Source organism: Leuresthes tenuis, unplaced genomic scaffold (genome assembly GCF_036924035.1).
Source record: "Leuresthes tenuis unplaced genomic scaffold, fLeuTen1.0.hap1 SCAF_15, whole genome shotgun sequence".
Taxonomy (NCBI): Eukaryota; Metazoa; Chordata; class Actinopteri; order Atheriniformes; family Atherinopsidae; genus Leuresthes; species Leuresthes tenuis.
In genome coordinates, this window is record NW_027325369.1 from 16,472,573 (window position 1) to 16,496,653 (window position 24,081).

Below are 24,081 nucleotides of genomic sequence, written 5' to 3' on the forward strand. Positions count from 1 at the left end.
TTTGATCAAAAGAAATATGTTCCATCACATAAATAAACCAACTCTCATATCCAGGGAGGGCTTCATGGTTTCAGGGTGCTCTTTGGATTCACTTTTGAATTGAAAGGTCTTCTTTTCTGTGAGAAAGAAAGCATATGGAAATCAAGCCTGGCAAGCCAGAGCTGAACTCGTCACACGATTGGCATAGTTTTATTTGCACATTTACACGTCATTGCATTAAAAATCCCATCGAAAGCAGATGGAGTTAAAAACTTACCAAAAATACGCCCCATCGTGGCACTATAGGCCAACTCATGTCTGTATAGCAAACACGACAATACATTGGAGGCAGCGGCATTTAGACACAAGAGGTCAATTCATCAGTTATGACAAATAGCCTGAAAGTTTTTAAAAACAGGTCAAATATGAGGTCATCATAAGAAAGACCAGCTGTCGAAACCTCTGATTAAGAGAAACGGTTTAACATTCAGACTGTGGGAAATTTTTTTCACACCGATATGAATTACACAAGGCTCAATAGAATGAAACTGAATTATGCTGGAAGTGTAAAGCAGAAGAAAGAACTTATGCCAGTCTTTTTTTTTTGTTCTTGTTATTGTGAAAACAGATTTCTGTCAGAACTGCATGAGAATACTGAGCCAAAACATATTTTGGAAACGAGACGTGACGCAGAGGACGGCAGTAAAACAAGACAGCGTTGATTACAGCGGTCCTTACAAACCTAAGGCGTGTAAAGAAGCATATGGCCCTTGTAAAAATGGAACACACTCAACTATGTGATAACTACATTAATATGCAATTTGGGTCGAAGATGACAGTGAGGATTAAAACAAAACAGCCCCTCTGTGACGCTCTTAAAAGCCAGTTCTGACAAATAAATGTGAGCTGACATCTTAACTTAATCAATCAAACTCAAACAAACCATATGGTGCCATCACATGGCTTGGCTCACGGTTTTAGTTTTTTCACCAACAACCACCTCTGCTTTCTTCACCCTTTTGTGTACCAACTACTGCGACGATGCTGCCCCCTTGTGGCTCCCACTGGTCACAGCACCAGCAACGGTAAACTTAGCACCACTCAGTCTGCTTTTGACTACAGGTCACAAAAAAATAATACACAGGAGAGCCCGCTGAATGTTTTAAACCTTTAATATACAGTGCTTCAGAAATCATTACTAAAAACACAGGTGGTAAAAATCAAATCGAAACAAATAAGTTACACCGTAGTAAAAAGCACTTGAGATTCCTTTCCGTTTTCATCATTAGTGTGAACCCTATATGAAAATAGCATAGAAAGTATGCAAACATAGAATTCCATTTGTATATATTTCTAATCTTTAGCTAAATAAACCTTTTGTCCCCTCAAAATTCCCTTAACCGACTGGATGAAATGAGAAAGGTTTACAGCTAAGTGTTTGTGGCCTCAATTTCATCCATAATTCAGCTTTGAAACATTTTTGTTTTAAACAGCCCCACCCCCCCTCCCCAGAAGAACCTCAATACAAGCTCAAATAAAATTGAAATATAAATTAACATACTAAACGTGAACAGTCTGCAAATCTTTTTTTTTTTCCTCCACCCCCCCCATTGACTGGTGTACAGTTGAACATTTGACCTCACAGCAGTCATTCACACCTCGAACAGAATGCCTTCCACACACACACACACACACACACACACACACGCATGCGCACACTAAATCACTCACACAACAGTCTGCATAGACCCAGGTTTAACTTGTGGAGTAACTGGAGCCATTTCTCTCCGCTCCCCTGGCTCCCCACTGTGGTTTATCCTTTAAAGGAAAAATAACCCTTTAACCCATGTGTTGCTATGGCAACAGAAACCGGCTCCAGGCTTAAGGGCTTAACACGGAGATATTGTAACGACGGACAAATCAGAAATCGACCACTTCTGTGCTCTAAACTCAGCGCCCCACATCAGCAACGAGGGCAAACAGGGAACCACAGATACACACTGGCTGCTCAGAAAGATGAAGACCTCAAGTCCATGCTGGCGTTTAAACGGTCCAATCTCATCGTACAATTCAAAAATAGTTTCAACCGTTTAAATCATTTATCTTTTGGCACGTTATCCGTGTCATGCTGCCCTTTTGTAGCCACAAACCCACACAGTGAAGGTTTAGTGGAGCGCGTTAATCTGAACGCAGACACTCTTTTCGTTTACTCCAGAGCAGAACTCCTGTATTCTTGTTCTTTTCCGAAAAAGGCTTTTAATCAAAAAAGAAAAAGGTACAAAATATCACCAAACAGGTTATTTTAGTGCAATAATATTAGTCTGATAACGGCACCGTAAGGATGGTTTGCAGACGAAGCTTCCGGTTCGCTTCAGGTCCGTTTGTCAGTGTCTTCCAGTAAATCGTTTCCCCTCATTAACAGTCTGAGGAGCAAACTGTGGCCGACACGTACGGAAAAGCATTTAACAATCAAGAGCTCCTGGAATAAGCTGGAAAACCCATGTGGTATATAACAGAAGAGGGTTAGCTCATCCCTACATTTAAAGTCCTCACAGGAAAAAGCTCCCAAACCTGAATTGAGTCAGGTTAGACAGTAAAGAAGGATTTTTTTTTAAAAAGTTGTTAACAGTCTGGTTAAAAATGTGAAGGCTAAAACGCTGAGGTAGAAAGTAAGTGACAGGAGCTGACAATTGGTTCTAAGACAAAGAAAACGTCTGCACTTCAAGTCACCTGTTAAATCTGGACTGAGTTTAAAGTTCAGAAGTTTCTGCCCTGATTGTTGATTTACTGACAGAAACTGACAGGATGTCGAAGAGACGCCTGGATCGAAGCGTCCAGAATCTCCCCTTTTTACGCCTGCAAAATCCGAGCTCGGCTCGGTTTGTACTGCCGAACGTTTCCCGCCACTCTCAACGGCAGTTTGTGTCAGAGAAAAGGCGGGAAAAGTGCGCGAAAAAAAGACAAAGAAATTTCGTGCCGTGAAGCGTGCGTTGAACGCTGAAAGGTGTGTGAAAGTTTGGAATGGGCCCTTTGTCGCCTTTCTGCTTTGTTGTGTGTATCTGCAGAGACCTGCGGTTTCAACAGTCTGAGTCAGTACCTCCTATCGGTTACAGGGCCGACAGAGAGGCATCCAGAGCAGCTGGTTGTAAGGGTGGGGGGGGGTTTACTCAGGTAACAGGGGGTCAACTTGTTCTATTGCACATACATTTCTGCCTTTTCTTCATTTCTGGCTTCCAAAAGAAAAGAAAAAAGAAAAGAAAGTCTCACAGTTATAAACAGGCAGCAAGTAGCATTATTTTTGTTTTTTTTTTGTTTAAATAATAATAATAAAAAAAAAAACTCTATGGACAAAACGCCAAAAAGCGCTTAATAAAATCGCAGCCAAAACCAGTATGTAATAATAATAATAATAATATTAATCACCGACAGGTATACTCACAAAAACAACAATAACCATATATAGCTACAGAGAAAAAGTAATGTTTACCTGTATATATTCATTAAAAAAAAAAAGAAAAAAGAAAAAGAAAAACACCAACAGTGTAAAATTGATTGTCATTTTGAGATAAAAACCATCAGAACATCCAAGGCATCAACAGTGAGGAACAAACTGGGGCTATAAACGAGGGCTGAGGGGGGGGGGGGGGGGGGGTCACAGAACTGAAGCCCAAATAAACACAGAACCCTTTTCATGCGTCCGATAAAGCTTTTGGCAGCTGTGAGTCCAGAGGAGCGGCGACGGAGGCAACGGTTTGCACGCCGTTCGTTCATTTTGTCTGTCTTAAGAGCAGAGGGAGCGACCTTCCCTTCGTCGTTTTCCAGGCTGCCGCCGAGGTCAGACTTCAGCGGCCGCGGTGCAGGTCAAGCGAGCGCCTGCCGTGGCTCATCGTGAGAGGAAAAGAGAGTCCAACACGCCTTTCAGAACAAAGCGAGACTCAAAGTGCTAAGGAAGGCCGCGGCTGAGGGGGGGAGAACAGGACAGCGTAGAGAGGAGCGGCATGGCTTTGATTTCACCGAGCCCTGTGAGCAAGAGAGGTAAACTCTTGAGAGGCTTTACAAGCAGAGTAAAGGGGAGTTGGTGAGTTCTGGAAAGCACGTTGTCACAGAAATCCGCACTCTGAAACAGTCTGAGCACTCACGGGTTGAACCAGTACACGGCGTTCGCCTGTCCCTGAATGTGCCAAGAAAGTGTTGTCTCTATGTTCCACAAAATATACACAAAGTTCACTGGAGGGTTTTCTTTTTTTTTCTTTTTTTCTTCTTAATTAAAAATAAAAAACAATCCACTTCACTCATCCCAGAGAAAAAAAGCTGCTCCGAGTGGTGCAGTCAGTGTCTACGGCCTTCCTCTTACTGCCAGTCCTCATCGTCCCCGTCCTCTCTGCCTGACGAGTCGTCGTTGGTGCTGTCTCCGCCGGCCTGTCGCGTTCCGTTTTGCTGCCGCGCGGCCAGGACGGCGGCGGCCTCGGCCGCGGCCTTCGCTGCGGCCCGCTCCTCGGCCTCCTTCTGCCGCAGCGCAGCGGCCTTCTTCTCCTGCTCGGCGTGACTTTTCATGTGGGCGCTGCGGCTCTTCACCTTGTAGAAGATCCTGTAGGATTGGGGTCAAAGAGATCATTTGCTAAAGAGATCGCAGCAAAGTTACCTCAACTTCTCAATTCTCATAGCAACGAGACAGTCCATAGCACCACGGCAGCTTTTATTCACTGCCCACGTCCTCTTGTCATGCTCGATTGATCTGATTGGCTGAAGTTAGCGTGCGATGATGACAGCGACATGTTTCACCCATTCCCCTTTTTTCCAATTCTTCCCTGCCCTTCTCTAAGTGATCATTTGACTTTGCCAGATGTTTCTGTGTAGCGCGTCCTCCTGATATTTGTAGATGGAATCTCTAATCAGGACTTCAAAGACACGCAAACTGGATAACCTGCCCATTGATAAAGATTTCTTACTGATTTACGGTTTGTAAATCTAGTACATGCACACTGGGAATACGCCGCCTCCTCATAAAGACTTCGGTCAAAGTTCAGTCTGATGCACTGAGGTGAGACTTATAGGTTTATAGGTGAGAATTCACTGCACGGATTTGGCGAAACAAACACGTCACACTTATGCACACAAATTGCTTCACCTATAAACATTAAAAAGACACTGAAACATCTAAAAATATCGACAGGTTTCCCGTTTAAAGGTAACCCAACTTCTTATCAAAATCCATCAATCGCTCTCAAAGTCTCGAGGACAGATTGATTCCACGATGACCATCGAATCACGTTTTTCACTCCCCTGCAGTGATGACACTGAGCAGGTTCAGCACTGACAGAGCGAGCGCAGCTCTTGTCAAGTCACTGGGCAGAGTGGGATTGACGAGAGGTGCGATGTGCCTTATCTACTCTGTGCTTCAGTTGCTAGGACACGGTTGGCAATAACAGGGCCGGTGTTGCCAGAGGACGAGCTGTGATTCAACCGAGCATGACAGGACGGTTAATTCTTTCAGACAGACGCTCGGAGACACTTGCTTCTATTTACCAATTCATACTCCAAGTGGGCAAATATTTCCTGCAGAAATGTAACATTTGTGTCGGCTTGCGTCATTCTGAGTGAGTATCGAGCAACACGAGCGTCTCAAACACGACGGCAGTGACATTTCTGATCGCTGACCTGCCGCATTTCTTGCAGGGGAACTCTCCCTCCTGACCGGCTGAGCCTTTGTTGCCCGCCGAGGGGCAAGTCCTGCGCGCGTTGCCATCATAGCGTGGTTTGGAGCCGGGAGGGGTCGGGTGAGGCGGGTGGATGACCCTGGACAGCGGCTGTTCCCTCCCCACGTCCTCTTGGCCCTTCATGATCAGGACTGTCCCGGGCTGCAACCAGTAAATAACAGAGGTGTCATTATCACAAACGCTCAGAATACCTTCAAGACAGTTGCTGGGTGCACATTACAGCAGATAATGAGGCGGGGGCCGCTTTATGAGCAGCTTTTATAAAAGGACAGGATTACAACCGTATGCAGACGTTAACATGCAAGGCGGACACACGGTTCGAGAACACGGCAATACAAACGCAGCCGTGCACATCTGTCAACAAAATGCGAACAAGGACAAGAGCCTCTCGTTGAGCCATTGTTTACTGACAGACCGAATGGAGTTGCACAATACAGGGAGGTGGACCCGACACCAGATATTTCCTCCAAAACCCCAGCGGGGGGCAGCAAATCCAACACACCGTGCACCGAGTGTGGCAGAGTTCAAAAGGACAAAAGTGTGCGCGATGAGGCCAGATTAGCTTTCTAAACCAAAAACATGTGGGAGGTTGCTGCGATGTGTAAATGTTCATGTTGTATAACATCTTGTCTCGAGGCTCCTGCATCTCCCGCTCTGGCTTTTGCTTGCATGTGATGTGTGTGGAGATGTAAATGTGTTCGTGTGCCTTTATGGAGCTGCTGTTTACTTTATGCGCAGACAAAAACAAAGCACGAGTCAGAATGATTGGGGAAAGCAAGCCGCACCAGCTGGATGACAGAGTCCTGGTTTTTACAGATTTCTTTCACCAGAGGGTTATAGAGTTATGGGGACAAAGTGCGACCGTGTGACTACCATGCTTTAAAAAAAAAGAAAAAACGTAAGAAAATAAAAAGCTAGTATATTGTCTACACCAATTAAATCCAAATCTGTGCAATAATACGTCCAGCACCCGGCTCACAGCTGCTCAAGAAGAACTCTGATAACCAGCGATGAAAACGTCTGACCCTCGTGTTGAAGACTGCTGATCAGCCATCAAACCAGTCAGATAAATCAGATTTATCCACACGGTGCAGAGTGGATGGTTTCACACTCACATTCTCAGTGGACTGCAGCGCGTGTGTCACCCTGGTGGGACAGGCATCCTGTTTCCTGTCAGCTGAACCTTCCCACTTCCTGCTGTCCTCCTCCTGCTGCGGCTCCAGTCTGTGAGAACCCTGCTGGCCCGAGAGGAAAAATGAATAATACGCACTTCTTCGGAGTGAAACGAATTAAGTTTTAAACATCATATCAAACTACCATCTATTCTATCAGGTTATATAACACCTGTTCTTATAGACCCATATCTTTTGATTCTTTTCGCCCCGACATGACCATTAGCAGCAGATGTCTTCTGTCTCTGTGTAAATTCTGCACATCTTTATGCACCTTTCTGTCTGCAGTTGAGTTACTGAATGTGGGACGTGTCTGACCTTGATGTCCAGCTCCTCCCCGGTGGTCTTGCTCTCCAAAGGCTCTGCCTCGCCATAAATGAGCGTTCCATTGCGGCCAATTTTCACGTGTTTCTTGTATGTGTAGTAGAACTCCACACACTGCGCCACCGTCTTAGTCGTTACCTGTGAACGAAAACACACACACACACACACACACACACACACACACACACACACACACACACACACACACACACACACACACACACACACACACACACACACACACACACACACACACACACACACACACACACACACACACACACACACACACACACACACACACACACACACACACACACACACACACACACACACACACACACACACACACACACATTCTTAGTTTTGTATATTTTGGCAACTTAGACCAACAACTTTCCTAAATGCAATCAAATTTCATTCAGATTTTTGTGCCATTTTCAATCAGTCATTTCTTCTGTAATCAGAAGAGCACATAAAATAGAAAGTAAGTAAGAAGTTGTTTTCTGTTTGACCTCACTTCATATCACCGTGCACTGTTGTGGGAAAGCAGTAATTGACAATGACAGTGCAACTAATCAAACCAGAAATGGAAACAATGTTCCACAGTGACTGGATTTCCTTTTCCTCCACCCACGCAATGTTAGAAAAAGATAACATCACAGCTTTCTGGTGAGTGTGGAAGTTCTTTTGATTCCAAACAAGCTTGCATGCTTCGTCTTTCCGCCCCGAGTTCCCCGTCCTTTGTATCTACAGCTGGCACATACCTGTTTCTGCACCATGAAGAAGTCCTTCTTGTACGCAGTAATGCCTTTGTTGAACTGGCGTCTCTCAGCTGCCGTCCAGCTGTCTGATCCTGTTTGATGGAGGAGGGCAGGTAGAAAGAACACATTCAAAAACAGAGACAGAGGAAGAGAGATGCAATGTGTTTGTGGCAAATTTAACAGAACCCCCCCCCCCCCCTCAAACAAATGACACATCCCTGCTCAAAAAACTGCCTCCACATTAACATTCTGGTGTGTGTGGAGACAAGTTCAAACCCCCCCCCAAATAAATTCTTAAAACCACACACACACATACACACGCTCAGAATCACCAGATAAACAATGGCTCCCCTGTCTTCTGCCTGGGATTAACCACATGCTGTAACCCCCCCACCCTCTTCGCATTGACCCTGACAATCCTCCACAGTCATCCAGGACACCAGCGCCACACTCTCACTGCTGCAGCTGCCCCCGCTTTGAGGCATGGCTCCGGGCTTTGAAGGTCTGTGACTGTTTAGCCACAGAGAGACAGAAAAGGGGGGGGGGGGGCTGACTCTGAGGCACGACTTACCTGAGTAATGGTAGCTGGACAGATGATGAGACTTGAGGAAGATTGGATTCCTCAGCAAGAGCAGAGACAGAGCAGCCTGAAAAACACGAAACATTTAATAGTGAATCAACACGGCACAGCAGGAAAGCGGATTTGGTTTTGTACGAGGCTCCAAAACAATCCGAGCCAAACAGTGAATCAGCTGGTAAGCACTGAATGAGATAACCGCCATTCTCACTCCTCCTGCAAATACCTCAGTGTATTATATCATGCTTAGGCTCTCCCTGCCAGTGTCAAAGTAAGAAATAACTTTGGGCTCTTTGAGAGAAACCATGTGAGTGTGCGTGAATGCTGGAAGTGGGCAGCTTGTGCCGGTCCGCTGCAAAGAGAGTGGGCGCTTTGACGGCCCCCACCCCACCCCCGTAGTTTCCTAGACAACATTGGACCAGCGCTGGTCGCTAGGGCCTGAAATCTCCACCAGCAGCACCATAAAAGCACGCTGAAAGCTCTGCTGTTGACTCTGCATACGGCTGCAAGTCAGCTCCTGTTGATGCGGCTTCAACACGGGAACAAATGATTTAGCATTTCAGCTCAATAAATCAAGACCCGTTGAAAAACGGAATTACATCTCCTGTAAGTCAAAGAAAAAGCAATCAATCTGAAATTAGCTGGTTGATCAATGAAAACTGAAGTGCTCCATTACTAATGCATATTAAACTAAATCAAAGTAATGTGCAAAGTTGCAAAGTTTTCAACCTTCATTGCAGGACTGTAACGCCGCTGAAAACAAAAAAAGCTACCGCTTTAGGTTGCACGAAGCTCAAATGTCGTTCCGGTGACAAAACAGTTCCAGCTCACGTGCCGCAAAGCTATTCGATGATACTTTTAGTGTGCAAGAACCCTCCGACACATCTGGATTCGGATTCATCCACATAATATTGCGTTGAATAAATAATGGTCTGTTCTCCGTTGTTTGAGGTGGTGTGACTGAGATGCTGCCTCACACCATTCAACCTTATTGCAACAAGTGCACGGCACATTGTTCTTTTCTGGTGTTGAACTTCGGCACCCCACTGCTCGTTTTATTCGAGCACTCTAAAAAGTTTAGTAGCCCCGTCTCGGGCCGCCATCCAAGTGGAGCTCCACTTGTGCTCGGAGGATTCTGTCCTTGGATACCTGCTCTGCTCTCTCACCGAGCCCTGATGTGAAGCTCGGATGTAATTAGTGGTCTGACTGTGACGCAATAGGCATGAGGCACAGTATGCATCACCGCTGCAGTATGGTTAGAGCGCCCGACTGCAGGGTTGTTAATATTCGGTGTTTTCTTTGGCATTTTGTGCACGGCAACCAGATATTCAGTTCATCATCCTATACAAAAAAAAAAAAGAAGGCAGCAAATATTTGCAAAACTAAGAGAAATTATTAGAAATATCAAGTCGCTGGCAGGATTTTCTTGCAAATTCATTTCTAAACTACAACTTGATGCCTGCTCGGAACTCTCAGTAACAACTCGTCAACCCGCCTTCGGCTAAACAACCAAACAGTTTTTACTATCACCGTCATCTCAGACCACCACAAAAGTTTCAGTACAGAGCAAAGTGAAAATCTACAGTTCAGTCACTTCCGTTCAATAATAAGTGAGAGCTAAGCTGAAGACTGCAGAAGCTGCCGTGTACATGGTCACAGGAGGACAGGGTAAACTGAGAGCTGTAAGATCAAGAAAAGGAGCTGGAGAACCATTTTCCACCCAGTTTACATGCAGCCAGTCAGCAATCACATCGTCCCACTCAGAACTTGTTTAATTAGACTATCTAAGCTGGTCTAACACAGAAGCTGTTGTTTTAGAGATATGCATGTGAATACCTGCAAAACTCTTGTTTGCACGGCTTGTCTGACACCAAATTGTTTAGGAGGTTTAAATAAAATAATTAGATAACGTAGGTGCTGAGAGCCAAGAAGCCGAGCTTATCGTACTATAAGATATCAACCCTCAATCTTGTCAGCTAATTGCTGTGATTTGCTTTGGTTGCAGTTGCAAATTCTCTCAAAGGACTGCGTGCGCATTGGCTCAGATCAGCCCTCAGAAGGGACGACATGCACGTCAGCAGAGGAGGCGAAGCGACGTCTGTGCGCCGTGTGCTCGTTGGACGGAGAAAAAAAAACCTCATTGGACAGCGAAAAAGATCGTTTAGGAGAGGATTTCAGATCTTTTAAAACAGGGGGCTATCTCAAATCCTACAAAAACATTCAACGTTTTATTTGACGCATTAGAAATTAAATAACGATTACACAGGGTTTTTGAGGGAGGATGTCTGTAAAAGAAGTCGGTGTTGGCTTGTGTGGCTTCGAAGAACAGTCTGGTCCCGGCTGTGGAAAACGCAGCTCCTGCTCATTTTTCTAGTATCTGTGGGAATTCCTTTCAGCGTGGACTGCTCTGTTGGACTCACCATTATGTCCCCTTTAGACTCATACAGACAATGGTGGGCTAACTCCTGGTTGGTTCCTCCTCCACACAAAACGCTGGAGCAGGCCAGGTGCATGAGGTCTTCCACTGAAAGAGACGGTGAATGTGAGCTTGTTGGGTTTGTTTTTTTAAAGATAGATAGACTGATTGCAGCAATAAATGTGAAATCAGAGGATAAATGATCAAAACAGATTCTAAACATTAAAAAAATGGACTATTTCAGCTGTTAAAGATCAGCCGTACTCAACAAACAATTTGTACAAATTTCCCAAACTGCATTGCATCACATTCAGATTTTAGCTTCAAACTTCATTAAACTCAATCTTACACTTAAGGTTGGAGGCGGTGAAGCCATTCTGAATTACTTCGCCTTACCTTTTTGCTGAAAGCCAGGCTTTTCCTCAAGTTCGCTCAGTGGAGCCCAAACCAGCTCTGCCCGATGCTGATCCTGCTCGACAGCTGCCCGCTGCCTCAGCTCTGGCACCTCCGCCTGGTACCGCGACCCAATGTTTATCCGTCTGGAAAGCAGACAAAGGGTTTTACACAAGGCACCGCTCCCTGTATCAATATTAATATAAACATGTGTACAGGTTTCATTTAACAGCAAAGCTCTTGTGTCATTTCCACGGTCAGATTCTAATTTCCTCGCTGCTCTTTCTATCGCGTTCTTGAAACAGTCACAGAGGAACAAACTGTTGAGGCTGAAGCATGTTGCCCGGTTAGGTTTGCACAACAATTAACAAAATGCAGAGCATATACGCACGTTTGTAATCCAAACTGAGTTCACAGCTTAAAATGTCTCTGCTGTATGTAAATGGATCCTCGGCCTTATGTGCACTCAAGTGAAAAATAGGACAATTAATCCAATGAATGCATGCAAATCACACTAAATTCTCTCCATGCTTACGTGTCAACGGAAAGCAGATATCTGTGTGCTGTAGCTGTGAAAATGAGGCTGCCACCACATAATCAAAGGATATCCCCCTCCCTTCCCTGCATTTCCAGTGAACCTGCGATATTTCCCGCTAAGTGTGTGTATGTATTTTGGCAGCCTCCTCCAGGGAAGGTGGGCAGCTGAAAGTTGAACTGTGATGGCTCTGTGCTCGGGAGAAGGAAAAAAAATTAAATAAATGGGAGCAAACCGAAAGCACGATTTATGGGAAGCCTCGCCAATTCATCCCTTCCCAACCGCTGAACAGCTGGCAGTAGTCAGGCAACGGCTTGCACAATGCGCCGCAGAAAACTGCATCTCCGCGTTGGTGCAGCTACAAACACAAACTCCCCCTCTGCACTGCTGCATATCACTTAGAGCGCGTCACAGTTATCGGGGGCTTGGTTTACATTACTGAGATAACTTGGCTGCTGACAGTTTTTTCCCTAAGTCTGACTTGGTCTAGTTCCATGCATTGAAGTTGAATTTACTTGTGAATAAGTTTGAGATTATCAGAGCATTAACCCCTCACATTTGATCCCATCTTCGGCCATCTCTGACTACCTCTACACAGTCCTTTTTTTGCTTGTGGTAGAGTCCACAAATTCCTCACAGGATTTGGACTGCCAACTGACCTGAGTATGAAGGATTATAACTAGATGTGTTTCTCAACATCTGGATTTCAGATAGAAATAGAATATGGACATTAGCCAGATTTCCATTGCCTGGTTTAGAGCAAATTAACTAAGCTGTGTAGTGTTTTCACAAAGTATGGGCCGGGTTGCTAATCGCTTTAGAGCAGATGACACATGATATGATTTTCATCCATTTTTTAAATTGAAGTTGTTGGTTTTTTTAGTGTTTCTTTTATGCGATACTTCAAAATGCGTACTAAACTACCCTTTACCATGTTCACATTTTTAAAGAGCTTTATTATTTTACTAATAAAAATCAAACAACACCAGCCACCTCCAGCTTGTGAAAACCGAGGTTAGCTTCTGAGAAGCAGCCACAGGAAACACAGGGCATTATCAAAGATGTCACGTTTTCCACTGTAATCACAGCCAACGGTAACTCGGGGCAATTCTTTTTTGACAGTTGATTGCTCCGTTTTAACAAGGGACAAACTGAGCCTGAAGATCATTGCGGTTACTATGGCGATCAAACAGAACATCCTCCAGATTCTAACTTCAACATCTATGGGGGCTGCCAGCCTTTCTCTGACATCTTTGGAGCTTTCACTTGACAGAAAACGCATTCGGCTGAGAGAAATTAGGCAGCGTGGTTAGATCAGAAAGGCAAATGCTGGTACCAACGCCAGCTGTGGATGACAGGGCAAAAGATCGAAGATGGAGGAGCGTACGGCGGCCACAGACGACAAGTTTAAAATTTCAAGAGCTCTGTTCTCCATTGAGACAGTTCATGATTCAACCAAGTGCTGCGTTCTGAATAATTGATCTCGGGGCTATTATTGCAGCTGAGACAATGCATGCGCCCGTATTACTTCTTTGAAAAATGACAAACAGCCCACCACCATTTCCACAACGAAAGGTAAGGGAAATACTCACGGCTCTATGCTGACTGGAGTGGCCTCGCTCATAGCAGACAAAACTGGCGGGGTGATGTCGCAGCTGTCTGAAGAACAGCAACACAAAACATACTTCAGTGACAAATTTTTACAGCTGCTAAGAAACTGATCTGTCCTGAATATTTAACGTGCAAAGGCCATACAGGAGGCTCGATTCCAGCGTTCATGCAGCAACCATCATAATTCACTCAAAGCAGTCATGTGCTCCGACACTCGATCATTAATTGGGAAATATTGTGCACACAGTATCAGGTGTGAAAGGGTTTCCAAAGCTTAGGTTTCGCTTGGATAATTAGATGAAACCCCGCTTGTTTTTACACTTACTGGAACGCAACAAGCTGCGCGAGGCCGACTTGGGCGTCGCAGAAGGCGGCATGCCGGGGCCGCTGGCTGCAGAGGATGACAGGAAGGTGGAGAAGTAAAGGCCCGAGCCTTCGCGTACAGGACTGAGGATGGGGGGAGGCGTGTAGGGGGGTATTGTGATCGGGTTGTCGGCGAGGCGGACAGGGGAGCGCAGGTGGCTTTGGTAGGGCGTGATGCTGGAGTAGACGGGCGGGGCGATGAATAAACCAGGTTTAGGTGGTGGGATGAAGAGAGGCTCCGGCCGGGGACGTCGCTTGGACTTTTTGCCGTCGTCATCTTTTTCCCCCTCGGCGCCGTCATTCTGGGATGAAAAAGAATCCCTTACTTTACTTTAATAAAAGATACATCTGTGCAAACTTGTGGATTCTTTTTTTTTTTAAGAACAAGAAACAACAACAAAAATACTGTAGGCTCATGAAGCTGTTTAACACAAAGAAATCCCACAAAGAGGACTCCGAACCTCAACTGTATGGTACATAATGTACAGTGTCAAAGTGCTAAACCCTGCTAATCTGCCTGATCTGGGACAGGGCAACTAGTTCACCAAATCCTCTCCCCCAAATGAAAGACGGAAAGGGAGAAAAATGTGCAGGAGTGAAATGGGGGGCAGGGAAGACCATGGAACATGGTGGGGGAAGGGAAAGTGTGCCGGTGAATTCAAGGATTTATTGCTGGAATTAAAACAGCTAAAAACTAGACCGATGAGGACGGTGAGACGGAAGACGATTACCCCCCCCAAAATGTCGCTTTCCTCTGACAGTTTGTAAATGATTTCTAAAGGATAAACGTAACGGTTCTGGTTTTGACCGCGCAAAACAAAACGAAACAAAATGAATATGCACACACCTGCTCTGAGCTCTCTGACAAGGAATTCCTGAGCGAGCGCCGGCGTGTGACGATTACCGAGGGCTTGTGATCTGCGCGGCCCAGGTCCTGGTGGTTTGAAGACCTGGGAGGCCAGTTGGACGCCAGAGCTGCTGGGTCCCTGTCAGGAGACGAGGGTTCCTGCCTCCGGACTGGAACCGATACGGGGATGACGAGCGGAAGAAGGCTGTCGTCTCGCGGCCGCTTCGCGTTCATACCGTCTGGCTCGGTGGGACTCCACGGCCTCCGCGGCTCCTAATAAAGATGAAAGGGCACAAGTTGAAAAAAAAATTTAAGTTTTCCTTTTTTTAAGCAGGTGGAAAATGCATGCCGAGGCCCAAAGCAAACGAGCATTATTACAAAGTTATTAAGAAAAAAAGAGGATTAAAAACGGATTTCAAACAAGACAAGCAAGGCCATTACAGAGGGAAGAAGAAGAAGAAGAAGAAGAAGGAAACAAAAGAGACAGCCCTCCGCATTTTGGCCCTTGTTGCAACACTTTGAGGTGCAGCTTACAAGTTCATCCCACTCAGAACTCTCATATTTTTAAAACCACCACCAAACTAAATCATGTGATAAAAACTGAAAGCCGGGCACGAAACCACAAAAAGCATCTTTAGCTCAGTTAAAGGGCAGTTGTTAATTAACGTAAGCAGGCTGCCAAACTGTAATCAGTACGGTCCATCAGAAAACAACAAAACAATGCTCAAAGCGAGCGTGAACAGAAAGCAGCGAAAGCACCGTGGAAAATAATCGTTTCACAAGTTGCAACGTCCTGGCTTTTCAGCATCCCACTATCAAACAAGCACTTTGCACGGCTCCCCTGATTTAAAAAAAAAACTGCGTGCAGCGCTTCAGCGACAGTTTACACCGACATCAAGTGGAGCCGTCCCCTTTGCATTGTTCACATTTTTTCACTTTGAGAAACCACAGTGAACAACAGCGGCTCGTGCACTTAAGATCAGCCGCCAGCTGATCTTTGCAGCGAATTCAAAAGCATCTGAACCACCACATGAGAAAACATTTGAAGGCAGACGCCCACCGTCTCCGAACGCTGCATCGTCACGGGCACAGAAGCACGCAGCACTGTGGCTGAGCTGGATGCGTGCTTATTATTGCTGGTGGAAAACTCCAGCCCTTACACCAGAGCAGTGGAGAGATATTCTGCTGAGCACTGCAGGCAAGGCAACCCCTGCACCCCCCCTACCTCTCTGTATAAAAGCAGGGGGGGAGGACGAGCTGGAGTTTCTCTCTTGTAAAGGGTGAGTGGGGGGTGGGGGGGTGCAGGCATGTAACCGAACACACACTTTTGTATGATCAGCTACCCACGAGGCAAATTCACAGCACGGCCGAGCTAAAGCACAAACATGCAAAGTGCTGTTTGGCAACACGACTTGTTGCACAATTGAGGCATTCAGCACATAAAAACAGATGAGTGCGAGGCTTTATACGGTGGTGAATCACACATTAAGGACATCGCTTTAGAAATAAAAAAAATAAAAAAAGTCACAAAGAAGGCCCTGATGAAGAATGGTTCACCCTTGTGGTATCACTCAACGCGTAAAGTCTTGTTCTAGGTTGATCTTTTTTATCCCCTACAAGGTAGAGCCGAGCAGCTCGGTCTGTGCTGTACACTTGACTGGTTGCCGGTTACAGTCAGCATCTCTTCCAGCAACACGTTAATCACAAACAACAAAAGCTTTGGCACACTTTATCTGGCAGTCACATTAGGCTGTTTTGTTCCAGTTTGCACTCCTGTTGTGGGAGTTAAAGTCCCAATGCAATTACTGCCCGGGATAACAAGAAGAAATCATTATTTTTTTATTTTTTTACTCCTTTTTAGCTCTTGCTGAAATTTTCGCAATTAAAGCTTCGATGACTGGGAGTCAGAACATCCAGTCCAGCTCTATAAGCGTCTATAGCTGCGGTGCTGCTGGTGGAGCGATAGCAGCTGAGATACAGGTGGAAGGGGGGGAGAAAAGAGTAAAAAGAAAGAAGGCAAAAGCAATAACGGTTGTGGATTCTGATGAGTTTTTCCAAATCAAACCCATTTGTTTACCTTGTCATGTGATGGAGACTTCCTTTCAGAGGCCTCTTGAGCTAGCATCTCCAGGTTGACTTCCTGGGACACGCGGCGCTTCCTGCGTGTGCTCTGGATGACGCCTGTAGGCGCTGCCTGGATGTCACGGGCTCCGTTTTCAGACCCCTGTGGCCCGAGCGCAGCCTGATCCGAGGAAGAGGCGAGAAAAGGGTTGTCGGATGGGGCCCCGCCTTCCTTGGACAGCCGCCGGGATCTGCGGAGCTGCGTTTGGGACTGGAGCTGCGTCTGAGCCTGCGACGGGGGCTCGGACTGCAAGGGGAGCTGCAGCGGATGAGAGGGCTGCTGGGGTTCGGGGGTGATGTCCTGGATGATGGGTTCCTGGACCTTTGGGGGTGCTGTAGCAGAGGACTCCTGGGAGTGTACCACAACAGGCTGTGGGTGAGGGTGTGCATTCTGCACACCGGGGTAATAGTCAAGCACATGGGGGTTTTGTTGTTGCAACTGCTGATGTTGCATTTGCTGCTGAATTTGGAGCTGTTGCCGCTGTTGTTGCTGTATCTTTTGTTGCTGCTGCTCATGCTGTAATTGTTGCTGCTGCTGCTGCTGTAGCTGCTGCTGCAGCTGCTGCACGTGCTGTGGATGCTGGATGATTTGTTGCTGCTGCTGCATTTGTTGATGGTGCTGAATTTGCTGCTGGATGGCATGATGTTGTTGCTGCCGTTGGATTTGTTCTTGCTTCTGCAGCTGCTGTAAGTGATGTTGGGGTTTAGCGTTAGGTGCTGAGTAGTTTGGCGGGTTAGGCAGAGTGGTCCTGCTCCCTTGGAAGGCCTGGTAGTAAGCTGGCAGGTGCTGCTTGGGCTGACCAAAGGCCAACTGGAAGGGCTGCAGGACTGAGCTTCCTCCAGGGTGGGATCCACTCTGCTGCTGGGCGTTCAGCAATCCGGGTTTCAGTGTCTCCTGAAAGGCCTGGGACTGCTGCTGCTGCTGCTGTTCCCACTCCAGCCCCCGAGATTTGCCTGCATCCCTGTAAGCTTCGACTGCAGGTTTGTCTGCCGCTCTGCTGGGAGGTTGCTGATGTGGCTGTAAGCCAGAGGTCTCGTGTATCGATTTTGCAAATGCATTCTGGGTCCTTGAGTCCGTTACGTTAAGTCCTCCAATGTAATTGGCAAAGTTTTGCCCCCAGTTGGGCATGGTGGTCCAAGTGGCAGCTCTCTGCTGCTGGGACAGTGATGGCTGCTGCTGACTGGGCTCCTGGTGAGCCCACTTCATTGGCACAGTCTGCTGATAATGACCCCTGCTCTGGTCTCCCTTATCTGGGCTGAAGATGACAGAGTTGAGGTACATGTGAGGGCCCTCGGGATTGGAAGTCACAGTACTAGCAGCCTCACTTTGTCCAGGTTCCGAGGCAGTGCCACTTGGGACATAGTAGGCCCCTTCAGGGTGCTGGGAAGACTCCTTCATCCCTACAGTTTGATCGCTGAAAAAAGTGATGCGTTTGCCCGTTCTTTTGGCGTTGGGTTTCTGCTGGGCTGGTACGCTCATGACTGGCATGAACAAGCCGAAGCAGGTAATCAAACCAAGCACTCCAACGGGCGTCTCCTGGCTTTATTAACACAGAAACTAATTGAATAAAATAAATCCTAAAAAAAAAAAAATAAAAAAAAACAGTAAAATGAAGCTGCAACTCTACACTGATGACATCAGCGTGAGCAGGAGCCAGCTCAACAAAGGTAATCTTCTATTCTCTCTGAAGTTCTTCGTGACCTGCTCAGAGGTCTCCCGCTGGGGGTGGACAGATCTGAAGAAGCCGGTGTGCTTTTTTTTTTTCTCCCCCATTCATGGGAAAAACCCTGCATAGAGAGAGAAACGAGAAAGAGGTCAAGCATCGAGCAGTCAGACCAAAGGGGTCCCCACAGGAGGGGGTCTCATTAGCATCCCTGACTCTGCCACGTAAAAATCTGCTGTTTGCTTTTTCAACAATAGACCTCCACTGAAAGGTATGGGGTGTGAGAGTGGTGCAGGGGAGGGGCGCTTCTACTCGCTAAGCTCACATGATGCATGGATTATGTCCACTGTGGAGGCCAGTGCATGCAGTAAATGACCAGACCCGCACAGACTAGTGGAAGCGCAGGAAAGGCAGCTGATAGAGATTGCTTAATCAAAAGCTACTGGAAATGTCATTACAGCATGTCACTGGACCGTGTTTAACGACGGGCCATTACAGCTGCACCGGACCACAGATGCACAGCCAGAAGAAGAGATTCTCATCACAGGCCGGCTCACTTACAGGCCCCATCACTCCTTATCATACACCCCCTCACAGCTCACATGACAAGTGACAGAAAGGAGGCTCTCTCTTTCTTTTACCCCCCCCCCCAGCCAAACTACTCGCACAGCTTGCCAGCTGAACGTGATAGAAACCACTACTTTGTACGACTGCGTGACTCATCAGAGGTGAAATGGGGAACCCGTGCCCTTTGAACCGTGGCTGCTGTCTCAAAAAGGAAGGGCAACCAAAAGTGAGCAAACATGAGTCATGGTGCAACCATCTATGCAAAAAGGGAAGAGGAAAAAAAAGACAGCATGAAAAAAAAAAATAGAAAAGTCACACTGGCCTCACGGGCCTTTGGTAGCTTTCACGGGAGCTTGAAAATCGCCGTGGTAACACATTTTGATAAGGAATATATCATGTGGTGGCTGGGTTTCAAAGCAGATTTTGGCACAGTGCAGGCTGCCAGATTTCAAGATGCACGCAGATCCTGACTGTTTCTGTTCAAACTTTAATTGTTCCATCTGTGCAAAGTAGGGGAGAAAAAAAAAAGCCAGTGCAGCAGGCAGCGATCTGAAGAGCCGAGCATTAACACAATCCAAGAATATGCCTACCGGTGGACTCGTGTTGCACTTAACAATTTGACAAGATGATTGCAAAATTAATACTGGAATCTCCTCAATATGCACTTGGCAAAAGACAGCCTCTTGACAACTTAGGAAGTGACTGACAAATGTCACCATTTACTCCGGTGGCCGGGCAAAACACACGCTGCCTAAAAATAGACGGCTGCAGCTGTTCGGATCCTGCACTGGCTCAGGGGCACGACTGACACGGGAAAGTGAATGACCACGCTGTGTGCTCATCAGGGACCACGTGACGGTAACCCATGCCTATAGATGTGTTCTCACATCCTATGTAACTTTCTCTGTGGAACCGAACACAGTTCCAAGCCGTTCTTGCGGAAGGAACCTACTTGGGAGCAACAACAACACACACAAAAAAACAACCCTCTGCTGATCACGGACCTGTCATGCTGTGAGCATGACTATCAAATTATTCGATTATCAAACGAACGCATCCTCCACCGGAGGAGCAGGATCACCATGACGCATCACAAGTGCAACCTTACACAACGCCGGGGTTTAGCCCCATAATAACACGGTAAATTGGCTTAAAATAAATGTCAAGCATCATTAGCCGCCCTAATCCATCGCCATTTCCTATTTTAAATTAGCCCGTGCTGCGACGCGGCCTGCACCGTGCAAGAAGCGAGCATCCTGAAAAACACGCACGAAGACCCCACATGTTTTCGTACACGTTAGGACTCTTCCTGGATCCCCCCGCCTCCACTCCCCCCCCCTCCACATCACTTTCTGTGGCAAGCCAGCTCAGCGCTATTTACGAGAAGCCCTTTGTTGCAGAACACGGATTATCCAGCCACTAATGCCATGTCTCACTGCAACGCACCAACAACGCAGCCCGTTTTGACCAAAAAAAAAAGAAAGTGCGCTGGCAGAGCGCGCAGACACCACCGATCGATTCGACTTGTCAAAAGGTTCATACGTCACGTTTGTCTCCCGTGCATTTGTCAGTGTGCGGTCCGACGGACACATGAAATACATCCTGCTCGCTGAGGTTTCCTGAGTACCGAGAGTGCGCGCGCCCAGGCCACCTCAGCGACGTAAACAAAACTTTGTCAGCGAGCCGTGGCCACAACAGCGCATTGAGCGTCGACCATAACAACAACAACAACAACAACGCCGCCGCCGCCACAGTCATCAGCGCGCCGCTTTCAGCCCAGATACTTACTGTGTTCGTCTTGAAAGCTGCAACAAACTGCAGCTCAGCCCCGCAGGATCCGTGCGGCCAGCAGCGGCAGCAGCCCCGCGATGATGACTGCATACATCCCCAAGGTTGACTCATGCTACGCTGCTGACCTCACACACTGGTACTTTTTTTTTTTCCCCTTTCACACCCCCTCCCTCCTCCACCCCTCCAACTCCTTTATATGAAGTCAAGAAGACTGGGGAGGAGGGGGTGGGGGTCGACGTCTCTGCGTAACCAGACTCCTCCCTGCTAGGAATCAGTGCCCTAATGTGCTGAGACGCGGGCGAGATGCAGTCGATGTTTGTTGCACATTATTGCGCTGCGATTGCACACAGACACACATCAAATAAAATAAAATAAAAACTCACGCTGACAATGCGGCCTCCTTCCGTACACCGAGCCACCGTTCCCCTGCCCGTCTTGTGATTTCCCCCCACCACCCGCCACAAGCTCGCTGGCCACACCCACTTCCATGCCCATAAAAGGACTTCCTCCGACGCGCAGGGCGCCGTAATTTACGGAGCAAGATCCCTCTCAGTCCATGCGGGAAATTCCAACACACAGGGGAGGACCGCGGGGATGGAGGGAAAGGACGCACCCGGCTGCACTCACATTCGTTTTCCCTCAACTACGTTTCGGGTTGTTTTTTTTTTCTTTTCTTAATTTCCTTTCCTACCGAGAGAGTTCTTCAAAATGCTTGTGTGCTTGTTTGGCTCGTTGCGCCACAAACACCAGTTTACAGAGAAAGCCCCGAGGGAGGTGGAAGAAAAAATTCCTCCTCATTTAGATGGCTGCCCTCAACACTTCCGGCTCAGTCTTGGAAAAAAAGAACAACCATAGAAATTAGTAAACAGCTAGTTTTCGTAATGCTCTCAGTTGATGGCAGTGCAGTTGCAGCTCAGTGTTTGCCCGTTGGAAGCCGATCAATTCTGCAACTTGCAGCTGCTTGTCTGTTGTTTGATAATCAAGAGCAGTGCTGACACAGGCACAGATAATTATACCGTTTTGAAGAGAGGCAGTTATGTATGGGGATAAAATGGGCTTTCTGTGTGTGTGTGTGTGTGTGTGTGTGTGTGTGGGTCCTCTTATCCAAAGAGGTCAGGGTCACAGACTACATGTGAAAACCATTGCTCTGGAGATGTGGGCTGTTGAAAGTAACCTCAGCTCTGTTTCTGGGTGCTGAATTTCCAGAAAGGAAGATGAAAGTGGTGGAAAACCTAATCAAACTCCGTGACTACAGTGTTAAATGATTAATTAAAATGGACAGGCTGGTACAAAAACAAACATCTGTTGGAAACAAAATGCTCAAACGCAATCAATAATATTATTTACAACTATGTCTCAATCACTTCTGCCAAATCTAGGAAGGTGGCCCAATGGAACAACTAGGCGATCATTGAGGTTTTCAACCACAAACAAACAAAAAAAAAAAACAGGGGACACAGTCTGTCACGAGACTAGACTTTTGTCGGGATTCGTCATTGAACGTGACGAGTTTCTATCTGTAACCCAGTCAATGAAGTAATACTGAGAAAAAAAATCATAGAAGTAGTCCAGATAAAAAAAAAAAAACGACCCTGACTGTCTCAATCAATCACACGAAAAACAAAAAGTTAATCAACCGACCAAACGGATGGCGGCGATGGACAGCTACCTGCACGTCTAATGGACGCGTCGGTGTCCATCACTGGAGTGAACGGACTTTTTACTATTAGATGCTGCAGACGTTGCAACATCACAGCAGAGGAAATGACCAAGCTGTGCTGGCCTGTGGTCTGTCTCTCCTCTTCTGACCCGAGACAATAAAGTCCAAAAGACCGTTAACCTACACGCGCGTGGCTGAAAATGAGTCGCGTCAGACCGACATGTCTCCTCTCTGATGACACTGCTTCACTGGGAGATAAAGTGAGAGTTGAAAGCATCAATAAAATGTTGTTGTTGTTGTTTTTAAGCTGATATAATCAGAGCGGAAGTACAGTAGTACGTTTTTGCAGATGACAAAAAAAAAAAAAAAAAATGAACCGATTTTATACTTAAATGTTTAAATAACAGCCCAAGGCAAAAACAATGAAAATAAGATGGCTGCAGCTCATTTCTTTTTTAACTGCTGAGCATAACAAGCGATATGAAACCATGTGGAGAAAAAAGGTGAAAACACATTCAGGTTATTTTGGGACATTTTAAAGGCCAGTCCTTAATCAGGAAATTGAATGTTAACGGACATAATTAACAGTTGCAGCCCTGACACTTGATCGACCGCACAGTTGGTGATATTTTTTAATATTGTTAATACAGTACATTTGGATACTTGGGCAGAATTGATGCTGCTGGGATTATGGTCACCATCTGCTGATCGATAAAGGCTTTTTCTGCACAAAAGAGGCCAGCCAGGAATGTTTCACTCAGACTCTGGCTGAATGTGACACAGCACGAGTGGCACTTTAAGATTTCTCATTTGTCTTGCGGGACACGGGCTCCGGAGGGGGGTGTCAGACCAGTTTAGCTGATAACGTCGTAGTTAAACATCAGATACACCATAAGCCACAACGCCTATCACGACTTGACATGCACAAAAAGCCTTCGAATTACGCTACTTACATATAACTCTGCCCCTCTGGAACACATTGGCCTTCATCTCGCTGTTTTGACGGTGCCTTGGTGCAGCTGAAGCTGGCGGTTTGCTAGTGTAACGGCAGCGACATGCTGTCTAAAACACTGTAAACTGTTTTATGTGTTCGGATTCCTCCACAAGGCGTCACTTCCCACAGCAGCACTTTGACTCTGTTTAGCCTTTAAGCTAGCACTTGGAGCCTTCCAAGCGTTGAGAACCTGTGATGCGAAACCGACCGGCCAGTGGTGACAAATGCGGTTAAACTGAACTGCTGAACGTGTTCAATAGCTGCAGAGTTGGTGAAACTGAGTAATAAAATGGATTGCCGTGGGCGCATACCGTTTCAGATTGTAACCTAGTTCCCTTAACGGCTCAACGGTGCACCCGTCTCTGAATGGCAAGATGGTAAACTGCCGCTGTACAGAGAGAACGTTTCACTTTCACTTGGAATGTTGGCAAGACATAAAGAGAGAGTACCCCTTTTAAAAAAAGTTGCTCGACGTTTTGATAATTATTATAATGTAGATACTCCCTTTTACTCATTTTACATAAATATGTTTTTTTTTATCTACATCCGGAAAATAAGCCGAGCGGGCCAACTTCCACTGGGGTAC

General features: G+C 46.5%; 1 protein-coding gene across 4 annotated transcripts; it reads right to left on the reverse strand.

Moving 5' to 3' along the window:
* Positions 1–1,133: 1,133 nt before the first annotated feature.
* Positions 1,134–23,839, reverse strand: mideasb (mitotic deacetylase associated SANT domain protein b). 4 transcript variants are annotated; one of them, XM_072364693.1, is made up of 13 exons: positions 23,455–23,839; positions 16,776–18,607; positions 14,699–14,971; positions 13,814–14,153; positions 13,470–13,536; positions 11,346–11,488; positions 10,954–11,057; positions 8,528–8,603; positions 7,960–8,048; positions 7,187–7,330; positions 6,812–6,931; positions 5,638–5,837; positions 1,134–4,567 (listed from the first exon to the last, which is right to left on the reverse strand). In XM_072364693.1, exons 2-13 carry the CDS (start codon positions 18,306–18,308, stop codon positions 4,330–4,332), a joined length of 3,327 nt encoding a protein of 1,108 aa, XP_072220794.1. In that variant the 5' UTR covers positions 18,309–18,607; positions 23,455–23,839; the 3' UTR covers positions 1,134–4,329. The 4 variants fall into 4 exon arrangements, with proteins under 4 accessions (XP_072220794.1, XP_072220796.1, XP_072220793.1 ...); XM_072364695.1 differs by lacking the exon at positions 23,455–23,839 and adding an exon at positions 20,839–21,009 and having other exon boundaries at positions 14,756–14,971; XM_072364692.1 differs by lacking the exon at positions 23,455–23,839 and adding an exon at positions 20,839–21,008.
* Between the last annotated feature and the right edge of the window lie 242 nt (positions 23,840–24,081).